Genomic DNA, 16,380 nt, shown 5'->3' with positions numbered 1-16,380 from the left:
CCATCAGGATCGACGTAATGAGGTCTTCTTCAGAGATCTCGCTTCCTGCGAGGTAGAGAGCATCGGCGATGTCCTCCATCTTCGCAAAGTAGTCAGAGATCGAGAGACTTCCTTTCTTAGTTGACTGGAGTTGAATTCTCAGCGGCATGATTCGAGCCTTTGAATGAACAGCAAAGCGAGCTTCCAGAGAGCTCCACACTCCTCGCGAGGTGTTAACTCTCGTCAGAGATCTGAGAATCCTTGTGGAGAGGGATGAGAGCAGCCACGAGAGAAGCAGTTGGTCCTCTCGCATCCAGCGATCGAATTCAGCGTTGCGTACCATTTCTTTGACTCCAGTGGTAGAAATCACTTCGCTGAACTCCGGTGGACACTTCTTGACTCCATTGATGAAGCCTTGGAGATTGTGGCCGTTGATGGCTAGAAGCACCTGAGATCGCCACACCGAGTAGTTGTCCCTGTCCAGCTTCACAGAGATCGCGGTGTTGAGCGTTGGTGTGAACTGAGACATCATAGCAGAACGCATGGACAGATCGTTGACTTGCGATGGCGATGAAGAGAAATCTTCAGACGCCATTGAATTGCTCTGATACCAAGATAGAGAATGAGATTTAGGATATTTCCAGAGAGAAAATCTTCTCTGTTTTCAATTCTCATTAATTCCTCAAATGCTCTGTACAACAGTATATATACACACTTCCTTTCTCTAACCAACTCATAACAGCTCAGCCACTTGACGATGCTGACGTGGCTGGTGAGCTGGCTTTACCTCTAACACTACGTCCTTCTATGTCTGGGAATCCCTCTCTCCTCTCTTTCTCTCGCGCTCAAGCTCTTTCCCTCGCTCACCTTCTTCTTCTTTCCTTCCCGTTCTTTTCTACGTGTTTGCTGCGTTTCTTTTATTTTCTCATCGATCTTATCTTCATTTTCGTTCTTTTCAGGATGAAGAAGAAAGTCAGCAATCAAAAGGGATAAGGCTGAAGAAAAGTTTCAAAAAATTGCTAATAAAATCTCTCCATATTTGCTCATTAAATCCCTCATTTTCTACTTCTTCTAATTTTCACCACAAAACAATTTTTCTTTGCTTTATTTGTTCCAAATAAATCATTTTCATTCTATTTCTTTCTCGGGAGATGGAAAATATGTCCGGAAAATTAATTAAATAATTTCCCTTTCAAATTTCTTTCACATAATCTATTTAAGGTCGTTGGAATTTATTTTCACATTTGTTGTTCTTCACAAATTCTCGAAAATATTCCAAAACTTCGTAGACTTTAAATATCCATAATTTTTATTCTCGGTTTATTCAAATCCTTTTGAGAAACTTAATTCACAACATTTATCTTAAAATTTCGATTCGTTATATGGAATCTGTCAATGAGGCGTATCGGTGGTTCGCGATGGACCTCGTGTCATGGCCCGAGCTCGTGCCATGCCAGGCGTGTTGGGCCTCGGGCACAACCCTAACAACGGGTTTAGTTTAGATCACTTGATTGAGATCAAGGTTTCGGGTTCGACGTTTGATCGAACAGGACAGATTGACAGAGATGTGGAGCTTCTGAAAAGATGAGAGTTTGAGAACTTGTGATCGTCGTCCGCGCCACCGTTGAGAAATTTCTCTTCTCCACCACGAGCTCAAGTAAAATTTAGCATAAGATGGTTTTATGAATGGCACCAAGTCAAAAGCCTAGTAACGTGAAGTGGCTTATAGAGCGGGCTAGACAAAATTACCTTTTGGTCCACATATAATAATTTTGTTGGCCAACATAAATAATAAATAATAGTGGAAATTGCTTCTAGTAGCTATTTTTCAAAAACACCATGTTTAGAACTTTTTTTGTGAAAATAGCTCTTTTTAAGTTGAATCTCGTTGTTTTTTTTTTCCTTGATTTTTACCATTTTTAAATTTTTTTTACTATTTACAACTTAATTTAGAAACAATATCATTGTTTCTAGTTTGAAAAATATCTATTGTTTGGAAGGATTTAAAATAGCAGCTATTTTAAAAATGTTACACTTAAAAATTATTATTTTATAAATTCCCCTAAATAATATTTATTGCGTTGTATAAAGTAAGAATAAAAAAAATGTATATTTGTATATTCTAATTAAAAAAAATATAGCTTTTGTAAGTCATTAATAAATATATCATTTTAAAATAAATTATTTAACAAAAATAATTTTTCTAAATGTATATTATATGTGACATTTGTTGGAGGACACACCCCTCCACCTAGCTTACATTGCTTTTGTGACATATTTGGGAGTATCTTGCCGCTTTTTTTTTTTTAAAGCAGTGTTCTTGATTGGGCAGAACCAACTGGAATCGGGGTTTCCTACACGGATTCCAACGGAAAACTGCACAAAGCGTTCGTGCAGCCAAAAGGAGAGGTAAACATAAACACGGGCTTAATTGGGAGCCCGCAACTTCTTCTACTAAGCGGAATCGGAGCACCTTCGGATCTCTCGTCCTTCTTGTTGGTCAACAATCCCCGCAACAACATCAACCTCGTCCTCCCCTTCACACCACCGACCCCTCCTCCTTCCAAGTAGTCGACATCAACGAAAACTACTACTTCGAGGCCGTCTCCTTGTTCTTCCCCTTGTCCTCGGCCCCGTTTCCCTTCAGCTACTTTGTCAAGAAACCATCTGTGATCCTAAACATCGCCACCCTCGCTTACAAACTCTCCGACCACTTGTCCCGCGGCAACCTCTCTCTGAGCTCGGCCCATGGGCAGAGGCCCGCCCTGCGAGTGCGGTTCAACTACTTCAACCACCCGTCGGACCCCAAGAACTGCGTCTCGGCTATGAGGAATGTCGGGGGAGATGCTCGAGATCGGAGCGATGGAAGGGTTTAAGAACGCGGACTCAAATGGGAAAATAAGGATTTCTTGTTCTACGAGACGTCTTTGCTGGCCAACACTTCGAATGGTGCGGCGATGAAGGATTTCTGTCTGAGCATGTTAAAATATCGATACCGATACTGCTATTGAAGTTCTGATTTTACTGATATATCGAGTATCGACGGATATATCGACGAGTATCTTATAACAATTTCAATATCGACAATCGATAATACCGATGATATATCGACTACCGACGGATAAATCGACAAAAATCTTATAATAAATACATATTATGTATTTACCATTTAATGATACATATAACAACCATATTTTAGATAGTAAATATTAAAATTAAAGTTAATAATATTTAATATGTTAGTGTAGAATAGATATAATTGTGTTGGTGTGGAATGGATATAATTGTGTGTGGTTTATTAAAATTGCAACGATAGTGATGTTGCATTATTGTTTTTATTATTATTATTATTATTATTATCAAAATGCACTATTGCTTACTTGCATGGATATTGATGTATTATTTAAGACTTAAGAGTATTAAATTGCATAAAAAAATGAAAAAAGCTGCTTAAGTAATAGTGTGATGTTGGGACACGATTGTCACACATCATTTGTGAAATAAAGCATTTAACAAAACTCTATATATAAAAAAAAAAAAAAAAAAAAAAAAAAAAAAAAACCATAAATTTATGCTAAAAGTTGCCGCTCATCTGGTCCTTAATAGACTATGGGTTGGTATTATATTATACCATTTAGGCCCGATATAAGTTTTTGTTTTTTTTTTAATTTAAATTATTTTTACCGATATTTTGAGTATATTGATATCTTGGCGATTATAGTTTTTTTAATACCGCTTCTCTCAATATTTCGATATATCGCGAGACATCGGTGATATTTTAAACCTTGATAATTACTACTTAAACATAATTGATATGATATATATATGTCCAACCAAGGATAATTACTTTTTAAGGCTTTTTTCTTGATAAACTTGTAACATGAATACATTATGAAAGGTTTTAAAATCAGACCAAATCGAACAAGATCAATCTATAACAATTGAATTTATTTCTTATTTGATTCGATCTAGCCTTGATTTTTTTTTTTTAAATGAACTTGAATCTTATTTTGATACTGCTTTAGAATCCGACCGAACATTGCACAACCCTAGTAAATATGCTAAATTTATATAGACATGACACTCAAACACTAGTGTTTTTTTTAACAGTTTAATTTTTTTTTTCAAACAACAAAACATATAATAGAGAGTACGTCAGTAACATGCTATTGTCTTTAGCGAAAATTTCTTTCGTTTTTAATTAGCTCTTTCAAATGCTTTAATCTTACATTGCTTTGATGGTTTGTTGAATCAGGTATTTTGGCGTTAAAATGTTGCAACGGAGAAAATAAAATCATAATTAGAATGTTTTCGTAGAAAATTGACAGCAATAATATCATTTACTTATCACTTATAAAAAATCAATCAAAACTCAAATATTGACATATTTAGTATCAAATTGGTCATGAACTGCAACCAGTTCGTGATCAATGTCCAAATCGATTCAGTTGGTATTAGATATGTCAATATTTGGGTTTTGATTGAATTTTTGTAATTGACAAATAATTGGTATTATTATTGTCAATTTTTCACGTAAGACTTTAATGGAATAATAGAACTGCCCAATTCATCTGTTGCATTAATTGTTCCATTTTTTATGATCGGATTTATAAACTTCCAGTAAAAATAATATCCTAGCACATTTGCTTCAACCGCTGACTATGTTCGAGCTCCATGATCAATTGTGATGTCAAAACTGTTGAATTCAAATAAAGTAATAAAGAGAATTGGATGGAATCTTGTGCCACTACGTGTGATTTAATTAGCAAAATATAATTTAGTTGTTTTTGTTCATTACTTTATTCAAATCAGATGCTAAACACTAGTCATAGAATCACGATCTAGTCGTTTAAAAAAAAAAAAATACATGTTCTAACGGATTTATAGATTTTGTGACATGCGAGGGTTGGGCTTTATTTCGAAAGAGTTCATTTTGTCACTTTCATTTATAGAATATTAAAGAGCTAAGGCTACATGTTCAGTTAGAGCTTTTCCACAAAACACAAGGAAATACTGAAAAACAGGGTGAAGTATTTATGTTCATATAGTATTTAGTTCAAGAAGGTTATATTTAGTAAACTTAGTAAAACAACTACTCAATGATTGTGTAAGACTAAGGTATACTTAATACTGATCATTAAATGGCAATGTTTTAGGTGCGAATAAACTTAGAGACTTTTAAGTTTAATATTTCTCAAAATTATAACCGTCCTAATCCCAATTATAATTTATGGTAGTTTGTTTTATTTATTTATCAACATATGATAAGCTTTAAAAAATTCACATTTTGGCATTTTGACAATTTTCGTAGAAAACTAGTGTAAGCATTAAGTGAATTTTAAGTTCAATTTCTAAAATTGACTAAGTTCAACTTTTGAACTTGGTCCAATTTAACCAATTAAACGTATCATAATTCTTTGGCTATATGGAGAGACTTCATGTACTTATATGAACAAAGTTTAAGATTGATTTATTGGACTCAAAAGTTCGATACGTTTTTCAATGTGCACTATAATTTCAATTTACTCAACTAAAAAATTGAGATTCAAATCTCTCGGTTCATATGTTTTAGTTTTTTACTCTATGTCCTACTACTTTAATACATTGGATCCATTGAATATTTTTCAATGTTTACTTTTCATGAATACAATTAACTATATTAGTATTACAAAATTGTCATTTTACCCTTTTAGTTATTGTTTGCTCAGTAAGATGTGGCTACCTCATCATGATGCTCGATTTAATGAGTTCTCTCAATCGAACATTAGGCCTAGTTAATTTATCCACAATATCAAATAAAGTATGAGGCGATATACATTATATTCCAGCAATCTTGTTTATGAAGTCTATATCTATGAGAACTCATTACCCTAACATAACTAAGTCATTTCACTAACTGCCTAATTAAAGATTCATTAAGAAGAACATTAATCATTTATTCATCAAATGAATATGAATACCCAAAATAAATTTAGTCCCATTTCATGATTTAGGTTAACTTGAGTGCGTACATATACAGTGACATAAGACTTTAAGTGTTAAACTATTTTGTATTGCAGATTTAGAAAGTGCACTCATCATTTAACGAAACATTATGAGCTCTACTAACAATCATCTATTGGAATCAATTGTCAATTTGTTCCTAAAATTGTAAATATGATTTTTTTTAAACAACCTCGGAATAGATGTTATGCAAATTTATATATTGATTCACATTCACATCTTGTCAAATGTTTCAGAATAAAGACTGTTTAATCATAACAAATACTTAGATGAATAAAAAAGAATGTTTCATTTTATCGATTTGAATTCAGCTTTACATAATGCTGCATTACAAAAGAACTTAATATCTTAAGTTAATACACCATCTACATCTACTTGTGAGCACTAAACCCAAAAATACTTCTCTCAGAAGAAATCACTCTGACGACTAAAATTTAACCGTTGTTTCTAATATGCTCAAAGCACTCGTATAGAGAAACCCTGAGAGAAGAATAACAAAAACTCAAAAAAGTAAGAATAAAAATCTTTCCAAGCTCTCATAAAAAAAATCTCTCAAAAGTACGATCATATTTGAATGATCGTGTTTTTAGAGCTATTTTTCTAATACTACCAGTAAATTTGAACTCATGTTTCACTTGAATTTGATATTCTTTTACTTCCACTCAAACACTCACCCAAGTTCTTATTACTCTTAATAATAATCCATGAATATACTATGTCACTCACAAATAAGTTGGAAGAACAAGGCGTAACTGAATAGACAAACTCACATAATTGTTTTCAATTCTAACACCCTCAAACTAAAAAATTGACAGTGTAATATAGAAGAACCACTAAGGACATATATATTTCTTTTATAGTCGCTGACCAACTAAATGTATCTTTAGGGTTTCTAAATGAGATGCGTACGTAGAAGATATTTCATGCAAATTTTGTTCGAAAGAAAATCTCCAATGAAACGATAATAATTTAAAATATTGAACCAAATCATATATTTCGGGATCTAGTCAGAACGACAAAGATATCATAACATTTGCGGAGCATGATGTTTGACGTGTTTTGCAGTTACACATTGAATAAAATAAAGCAGGTCAAAAGTATAACATCTTATCTACGCAAAAAAAAAATGTTGAAATCTAAGTTCAAATTGGATTAGAAAAGTTCACTGACCGCAGAAGTTACAAAATCGTTATGAGACTATTACTGCAAATTTTTTAAAAAATGGCTCAATCCTATCCGAATAAATTTGTTTGGACACTTTTCCCGGCAATAAATACCAACTATATCTATTTATACAATGATTTGAGAAACTTCAATTTTTTATGTGTGAAATTATGCATATTCAATTACTATATGTTATATATTAAAAATATTAAGAATATGTGTTTTCTAATAAACAAACAAAAAAAAATCCATCGAACTCAACCCTATTGCTTATTGGGGTATTGACATTTCTAGGAGTAAATTATGGTGTTTGGACATATTACTATCTTTTTTGAAAAATGACACATCTAGGAGTGTTCAAATGAAAGAGAAACATAGTAAAAAAGAAAGATAAATAAAACTTACTCAATGTACCCTTGCTTTTTTTTTTTTTTGTCTATTTACTATTTTATTTCACTTAATATTAAATATTTAAAAATTATCAACCAATCAAAACAAACCATAAAATATATTTTTCTCTCTATTCAACCCCGCCACTTTTTCTCTCTCTTCTTCCTAACACATTTATCTCTCATCATCTCTCTTTCCCACATTACTTTTCCTCTTCATGCTTCTATTTCTCTATTCTTCCATCTTTTTATCTATTTTTTTTACTTATTTATTTTTTTCTTTCTTTTTAGCAGTTTTTTTTTTGCTATTTCTTTCTTTTCTACTGTTGTACATATGTTTTATCTGAAAAATAAATTTATAAATCTTGTTTTAAAGCTTGAAATTTGAAAAATGAAATTCAATTTTTTTAAAAAATCATGATAATGTTGTACATATATTTTATCTGAAAAATACATTTATAAAATCTTGTTTTAAATCTTGAAATCTGAAAAACGAAATTCAATTTTTTTTTTTTTTAAATCATGGTTTTGTTTGTGATTAGTACATAACTAATTCATCTTATTTAGTGACTATTAAGTAACTGATTCACCTTATTTAGTGATTAGTACGTAATTAATTCACCTTATTTAGTGAGTATTAAGTAACTAATTCACCTTATCTAGTGATTAGTACGTAACTAATTCACATTATTTAGTGACTATTGAGTAACTAATCCACCTTATCTAGTGGGCCACTCGACCGTTGTCCAGATCTTGTAGAACCAATTCTTCAGTGCAATGACTTCAACACGAAAATCGAAAGGTGGTCGTAATTCTTTTTCAGCTTCGTTGTACATAATGTTAGCTCTTTTTTTTAACAACAAATATTACGTATATGAGGATGCTTTGATGGATTGGGAAATCATCTTGTAACCTTTTAGAATATCTTCATCTCATGTGTTGGAGTATAAAATATTAGAGCCCGACTTACTTGTGTGGTCTTTCCGGGGTGTCATAAAGTTAAATAAACACAAATATCACTATCTTTGCTATATAAGTAACTAATATATAAGCACCCCTCCAGCCGCCGGTGAATTAGTTACAAACATGTAACTAAAATATGTATATTAGTTACATACACGTAACTAATATATGTTTACAAGTATGTAATTTTGTGTATTAGTTACGTATATGTTACTAAGCATGACGTAAGGCTGAATTAGTAACTAAGTTATGTGAATTAGTAATTGATGTGTAACTAATTTATCTTATTTTGTGACTGTTAAGTAACTAATTTACCTTATTTAGTAAATATTTCACCTGATTTAGCGACAAGTACGTAACTAATTCATCTTGATTAAGTGACTTTCAACTAATTCATCCCTTGGGGACCCCTCTTCTGCGCATGTTGGTTCCACTCCGAGTACCAGCGAAAGTAGTTTTCCGGGAATTGAATATCCAGGAGCAGCTCCCGTGACGCCTGCGATGAATCGTGATTAGTTACGTATATGTTACTAAGCATGACGTAAGGCTGAATTAGTAAATAAGTTATGTGAATTAGTAATTGATGTGTAACTAATTTATCTTATTTTGTGACTGTTAAGTAACTAATTTACCTTATTTAGTAAATATTTCACCTGATTTAGCGACAAGTACATAACTAATTCATCTTGATTAAGTGACTTTCAACTAATTCATCCCTTGTGGACCCCTCTTCTGCGCATGTTGGTTCCACTCCGAGTACCAGCGAAAGTAGTTTTTCGGGAATTGAAGATCCAGGAGCAGCTCCCGTGACGCCTGCGATGAATCGTGATTCGGATATCCCCGATAACATCTTTAAAGAGTCTCATCTGCTTTCTGGCGAACCATCTCATATCACCAACGACATAAACATATCTAACACAAGTGAGAGTGAGTCCCCTCTAGTCACCGACGAACCGAGCACCCCTCCAATTGTCGGTGAATTAGTTACAAACATGTAACTAAAATATATAGTAGTTACATACATATAACTAATATATATTTACAAGTATGCAATTTTGTGTATTAATTACATATATGTTACTAAGCACGAAGTAATGATGAATTAGTAACAAAGTTATGAGAATTAGTTACTGACGTGTAGCTAGTTTTACCTTATTTAGTGACTATTAAGTAACTAATTCACCTGATTTAGTGACAAGTACATAACTAATTCATCTTGTTTAGTGACTTTCAACTAATTCATCCCTTGTGGACCCATCTTCTGCGCATGTTGGTTCCACTCCGAGCACCAGAGAGAGTGGTTTTCTAGGAATTTAAGATCCATGAGCAGCTCTGTGCCGCCTGCGATGAATCGTGATTCTAATATCCCCGATAACATATCTCTAAAGAGTCTCATCTGCTTTCCGATGAACCATCTCATATCACCAACGACAGAAACATATCTAACACAAGTGAGAGTGAGTTCCCTCTAGTCACCAGCAAACCGAGCACCCCTCCAATCGTCGGTGAATTAGTTACAAACATACAACTAAAATATGTATATTAGTTACATACACTTAACTAATATATACATAGTGTATTATTTATGTATTTGTTACTAAGCGTGAAGTAATGTTGAATTAGTAACAAAGTTATGAGAATTAGTTACTGACGTGTAACTAATTTACTTTATTTAATGACTATTAAGTAACTAATTTACCTTATTTTGTGAGTATTTAGTAACTAATTCACCTGATTTGGTGGCTAGTATGTAACTAATTCATCTTATTTAGTTACTTCATTAATCCCTTGTGGACCCTCTTCTGCGCATGTTGGTTCCACTCTGAGCACCGGAAACAATCGTTTTTCAGGAACTAATGATCCAGGAGCAGCTCCTTTGCCGCATGTGATGAATCGTGATTCTGAAATCCCGATAATATCTCTGAAGAGTCCCTACTGCATGTCGGCGAACCATCTCATATCCCCACGACAGAAACAGATCGGGCACAAGTGAGAGTAACTCCCCTCCAGTTGCCGGCGAACCGAGCACCCCTCCAGCTGCCGGTGAATAAATTACAAACATGTAACTAAATATGTATATTAGTTACATACACGTAACTAATATATATTTTCAAGTATGTAATTTTGTGTACTAGTTACGTATATGTTAATAAGCATGAAGTAATGTTGAATTAATAACTAAGTTATGAGAATTAGTTACTGACGTTTAACTAATGTACTTTATTTTGACTATTAAGTAACTAATTTACCTTATTTTGTGAGTATTTAGTATCTATAATTCACCTGATTTAGTGGCTAGTATGTAACTAATTCATCTTATTTAGTTACTTCTAACTAATTCATCCTTTGTGGACCCTCTTCTGCGCATGTTGGGTCCACTCTGAGCACCGAAGAGAGTGATTTTCAGGGAACCGAAGATCCAGTTGGCGGCTAACTGAGGACCCCTCCGGCCGGTGATGAATAAATTACAAACATGTTGCTAAAATATGTATATTAGTTACATACACGTAACTAGTATATATTTACAAGCATGAAATTTTGTGTATTAGTTACGTATATGTGACTAATAAATATTTATTAGTTACGAACACATAACTAATATATATTTATTAGTTACATATACATAACTAAAATCTGTTTTTTAGTTACAATTTTGTTGTTGTTGTATAGGGGCAACTGTCATCGGTGCACGAGTTTGAGGTCATTGATAGGGATAGTCAGTCCTGAGCTGTCAATTTGACGATTAAGACACGCTCATGAGCTGTAAATTTGACGAATAAGACACACATGTGAAGAGTAATAATCTAGGCATATGTATTGAATTTGAATTTGAATCTCCTCTCGATGAAGAGAAATGAACTCAGTATGCATGCTACTAAACTCTTTTTCCATGTTTGTCAATCTCTCCTGAAATAAAAGAACATAAATCCGTGAATTCGTTACAAATTTGACGATTAAGACATGCTCATGGGCTGTAATTTTGACGAATAAAACATGCACGTGAAGAGAAATAATCTAGGCATATGTATTAAATTTGAATTTGAATCTCCTCTCGATGAAGAGCAATGAACTCAGTATGCATGCTACTGAACTATCTTTTTCCAAGTTTGTTAATCTCTCCTGAAATAAAAGAACATAAATAACTGACAAACGTGTAACTAAACACCAGTTTGTCATAAGTTCTTTAGAATTAATTACAATATTCCAGCTTAATTAGTTATAGGATTACAACATGTGCAAGGCTTAATACCCGGTGATAAATAGCAGTAATAAAGACAAACTTTTTAATAAATAAGGTATACATCATAGGAATAAATAAGACAGAGAAATAAATAAGATATATATCAAAGGAATACGTAACTTTATGACTAATTCATCTTATTTAGTGACTATTAAGTAACTAATTCACTTTAATTAGTGACTAGTACGTAATTAATTCATCTTATTTAGTGACTTTTAAGTAATTAATTCACTTTATTTAGTGAGTAGTAAGTAACTAATTCAACTGAATTAGTTACGCATTTGTAACTAATTTCACTGAATTAGTTACTCACTTGTAGCTCTATGAGCCTATCTTGCCCAGAATTCCATACCAACCTATGTATATGCACTATTTGTAACTAACTATATGGAATTAGTGACAAACTTATAACTAAGCACTATTTATAACTAACTATATCAAAATAAGTTACAAAGTTGTCTCTCATGCAAAAGAATCCGTCACTAAAAAAATAAGCACTATTAATCGAAGATGGGTTTTCTCTGAAAGGAATTCATTTCAGTGGATCATTTCTCAATCGATACAAGGATTTACAAAGTATCATCACCAAGTCCTCTTGTGCATACCTATAAAAATCGGAAAAAAAAGTTCCCACGAGTTGAGTTATAAAACTCAGAATTCCAAAGATCTCCATTAGCAACAAACCCCATACAAATGAAAATCATATTACTCAAAGTCATCCATTCTTAACTGGAAAAAAACTTTCCACAATAACCACCGCCGTTTCAAAGTTAAATGTCATGAAATACAAACTAATATTTTTCAATCCAATATATTTCTTTTCAATGGAGGTTCTTAATAATTCGAACTCACACCATTTTAGGTACTATTTTTTTCTTCCAAAGTACACAAGTGCAATCAAGAACTCGTAAACCAAAGAAAAAGTCGAATCAAGTTCAGTCTCAACTCTAAAGCACAAAGAAAATCAAAATTAAGATAAGCTAACTTAGTTTACGATAGGCCGATCCATCAGAATTCGCTTTCACTTGATCCTGATTCGTATTTGCGGTGGGTCTGCCTGTGGCCCGAGATTCTCGTCCCACTTCGGGTTCAAACATCACTATGCCTCTGACCTGTGCCATCGCCTGAAAAGTGATTTCTTTAAGTGAGAATAAGCAATGACAATTTCAATTTCATTAATATAAAAAAAAACAATTAAAAGGACCAAACGTCAACTCCGCCGTGAAATCCTCCATCACCTTCGGGTTCACGGCGGCGCTCGCGAATTCCGCCAAGCGGAGTCCGGTTCTTTAAGATCGGAGAGAAAGAAAGGAGCCTACTTTTTTGTCAATGAATCTGATAAAATTAAGATGAAAAAAAAAGGAAAAGAGGGTATTAAGGTCTTTAACTAAGTCAAAGGCAAAGTCAAAATCCTAAAAATGTGCAATTTTTCAAAAAAGATAATAACGTGGAAAGTGGCAATTTCTATTGCTATATTCTCATTTCATTCTTCCTCTCCCTCACTCCCTTCTCAACCTTCCAAGTTTTCTATTTTGCGACAAACCCGGCCCATAAGATCACAAGGAGGCCCAAATTTAAAGATCTTTATTTTTATTTATTTTTTTTTGAGAAATATCGGTGCACTTTTTCTTTTAAAGATAGGGATAGGCATCTTAATTCGAGGAATATACTCGCGCGAATGTTTTTTTTCCCTTTACTTCCGAATTTAATGTATTACATCATCGCCCACCGTTTCAATTGATACGACGAACCAAAACAAACAATCCATCAAAAACAATACATAGTTCTAAAGTCCAATTCCATCCCAACCCAAAATAGTACTCTCTCTCTCTCTCTCTCTAAATGGATTCGAACACAGGCGACCATGGCACCACCCCCGTGGTCTCACAACCGCCGCCGAAACCCGACCAGAAACTACTCTCTCTAATCCTAAAATCCGTCGTAATGACCCTCGTGACATCCCTCTTCTTCCTCTTCCTCGGCGTCGCCGCACTCCTCCTCGTCTTCCTCGCCGCCGCCTCCCTCCGTCGCTGCCGCCCCACGCGCCGTCTCTCCCCACGCGCCGCCCTTCGCCGCCTCCCTCAGTTCCGATTCCCTCCCCTCTCCGACGCCGACGCCGAGTCGGTCGACTGCGCGGTGTGCCTCGACACCCTCCGCGCCGGCCAGTGGTGCCGCGCTCTCGGCGCGTGCGGCCACGCGTTCCACCGCCGCTGCGTCGACGCGTGGCTTGTCAGGGTCCCCGCTTGCCCGATCTGCCGCGCGCGCGTGAGGCTCGACTCCGGCGGCGCTGAGGATTCGGAGGAGGCTGAGGCCAAGTGGTGGTGGAGCTCTAGGGTTTGGTAGGATTCTTCATATCTCTATAACGTAAGCCAATTTATATATATATATATATATATATAAAAGTTATAAATAGTTTAGTGGTGATTGGAATATTACTGGTGATTATTTGATTGGTAATCTCGGAATGAAATAGGGAAAGAAGAAAAAAAATAATTAAAAGTGGAGGTTCTTTCCTAGGTACAGAAGTTCATGAACATCCATGGCTATGATAACGTATAGGTGACTTTATATTATCTGTATTACTTGTTTGTTTTATCTGTATTTGTATTCGAATTTTGGTTTTCAATTGTTTGTTTCTCTAGCTTGGCTTTAGCTTCTTCCTTTGTTTTTTGTCTGCTTTTTTTTTTTTTTGTTTAGTGGGGTTTTATGATAGTTTGAAGAACTAGACTTGAACACGTTGGTACTTAGTAGTTAAGTAGCTATCAATAATTAAGTCCTTACTGAGAGGGGTTTGAGCCTATTTTTTGTTTACTTAAAAACTTTTCTAAATCTAGAGCACAAGTAAATAAGGTTTGATCATACTTGTGTTATGTCTCTGTTTGTGTGTGTGTATATATATAGTTTTTATTGCTTTGTTTCGTTAGCTTTGCTGTTATTTTTTTGTTTAGTCTTTTTCATTAATCCTATAGTTTGAATTAGACTTGAATGAATACTGCATTTTTTGGGGATATGTTCAGTAATTCAAGTTTTAAACTTGAATATCTATAAATGCGTATCTGGTATAAATATTTGTTTTTCGATTTGTTTTTATAGCCTAGCTTTGGTATCTTGTTTAATAGTCTCTTTTGTTTTCATTGCTGGGTATCTTTGATTTAGTGGTGATTTAGGATATTACTGGTTATTATTTTGATTGATAATCTGAGAATGAAATGAGAAGATGAAGCTTTTAGCTTTCCCAGGTACAGAAGTTCATGACCATGTTATTTTCTGAATGCGTTAGAAAATAAAGAAATTTATTTGGTTTTAGACTTTTAGTTTCAGTTTAGATTTCAATAGGCTCTGTTTTCATAGGTTTTTGAGGTAACACATGACTGATTCAAAGTTCAGTTTTTTCTTAAAACCGATGCAGCGAATTAGTGCACTTGAATGACAATGACGAATCACTGATTAAAAACACGGCACATTTGATTTGTGAGACCTTGCTAGTCTGAGACATTTTTTTTGTGCCAGCTCGTTCAATGGCTTTTCGTCTTTACTATATAGCCTTGGCCGAACCGTCAATGGAGACATTTTATATTGTAAAATTTTCCTAAAAATCAGTAGTTTACACTGGATTAGGTGATAGTGTGATTTCAATTTTCGATTTGCTCTTATATTGATGATGTAGCTAATTAGTGAACTTGTTGAACGAAAATGAGAAATCACTTATAAAGAACATGGCAAATGACTTTCCACGTCTTTTGATTGTGAAAACATCGTGGATTATGAGCGCTTGATTACGGTTTTAGGTATCTTTCGAGGAGAAATGACTATATTGTTTTCGTATCTCGACAGGTGGTGTGTTCAGGATCGGCTTCAACTGAAATAACTTCAGTTTTCAAGGCCAAAAGTGCCGGTAGACTTAACAAAGTCGTTATTTATCTTAGTGGCCTCAACAAGCTGGCCTCAATGGTCGCACATGGTGAGTGAAAAGCTGATATTTTTGTAAAACTGTATAAATCTGTAGAAACTTGAAACAAAATGTCATTTTCGCAACCGGGTTCAATGGCCAACGCCAAGTTTATAAGGCTCTTGATTTTCTCGGCTCTGTCGGAATAAATGAAACTTCAAAATAAGGAAAGCTTCCGAGTGATGGTTTTCGATCTTATATTGATGGCGTTTTGTGTTCTCAACACTCTTTAAGCTCAATAGAAGATGAATATCTATATTTGGGTTTTGGTCGGTTTTGATAAATGATAAAAAGAAAATACAGATAATTTTCTTGGTGCAAAATAATGCATTTGTGCTCTTGTCTCAGATCCGCAGACACGGAATGAATCTAGCAGGGATTTTGAAATTTAGCAATCAGTTTGAAAATACTGTTAAATAAACTACATTTTAATTTACCTTTTTTGCGGTGAAGTCTTTTTTTATATTTATTCTATTTAAACTGTTTCCTGTTCCAGGCCGCTCACCTAATTAAATCATAATCAGGCGAAGCAAAAAAAAAAGATTAAAAAATGATTAAAAAACGGCAGAAATGTAATTTGACGCTCCAAATAGAATTGGTTACAGATTTTTTCACATGAACTTGAAACAAAAAAAATTGGTTGGGATACTGATTGGACTTATACTTCGAGGATTAAATTCAGCATTTGAATT

The 16,380-nt window shown here is 34.1% G+C and overlaps 2 protein-coding genes across 3 annotated transcripts; both read left to right on the top strand.

The window, feature by feature from the left end:
- The first annotated feature begins 1,429 nt into the window (after positions 1–1,429).
- LOC149395029 ((R)-mandelonitrile lyase 1-like) lies at positions 1,430–2,855 on the top strand. The gene is made up of 4 exons (XM_089614187.1): positions 1,430–1,546; positions 2,121–2,125; positions 2,295–2,546; positions 2,627–2,855. Exons 1-4 carry the CDS (start codon positions 1,430–1,432, stop codon positions 2,853–2,855), a joined length of 603 nt encoding a protein of 200 aa, XP_089470313.1.
- Positions 2,856–13,404: 10,549 nt separating this feature from the next.
- Positions 13,405–15,886, top strand: LOC149395028 (RING-H2 finger protein ATL56-like). 2 transcript variants are annotated; one of them, XR_016296992.1, is made up of 2 exons: positions 13,405–14,103; positions 15,574–15,886. XR_016296992.1 is itself a non-coding variant. In XM_089614679.1 (2 exons), the coding sequence occupies exons 1-2, from the start codon at positions 13,582–13,584 to the stop codon at positions 15,605–15,607; spliced, it is 531 nt and encodes a 176-aa protein (XP_089470805.1). In that variant the 5' UTR covers positions 13,405–13,581; the 3' UTR covers positions 15,608–15,886. The 2 variants fall into 2 exon arrangements, 1 of the variants encoding a protein (XP_089470805.1); XM_089614679.1 differs by having other exon boundaries at positions 13,405–14,078.
- The last annotated feature ends 494 nt before the right edge of the window (positions 15,887–16,380 follow it).

The sequence above is a fragment of the Urtica dioica genome, chromosome 5 (genome assembly GCF_054948205.1).
Source record: "Urtica dioica subsp. dioica isolate 48M chromosome 5, U.dioica_male_clone48M_v1_H2, whole genome shotgun sequence".
Taxonomy (NCBI): Eukaryota; Viridiplantae; Streptophyta; class Magnoliopsida; order Rosales; family Urticaceae; genus Urtica; species Urtica dioica.
This window is presented reverse-complemented; position numbering and strand designations above follow the sequence as displayed.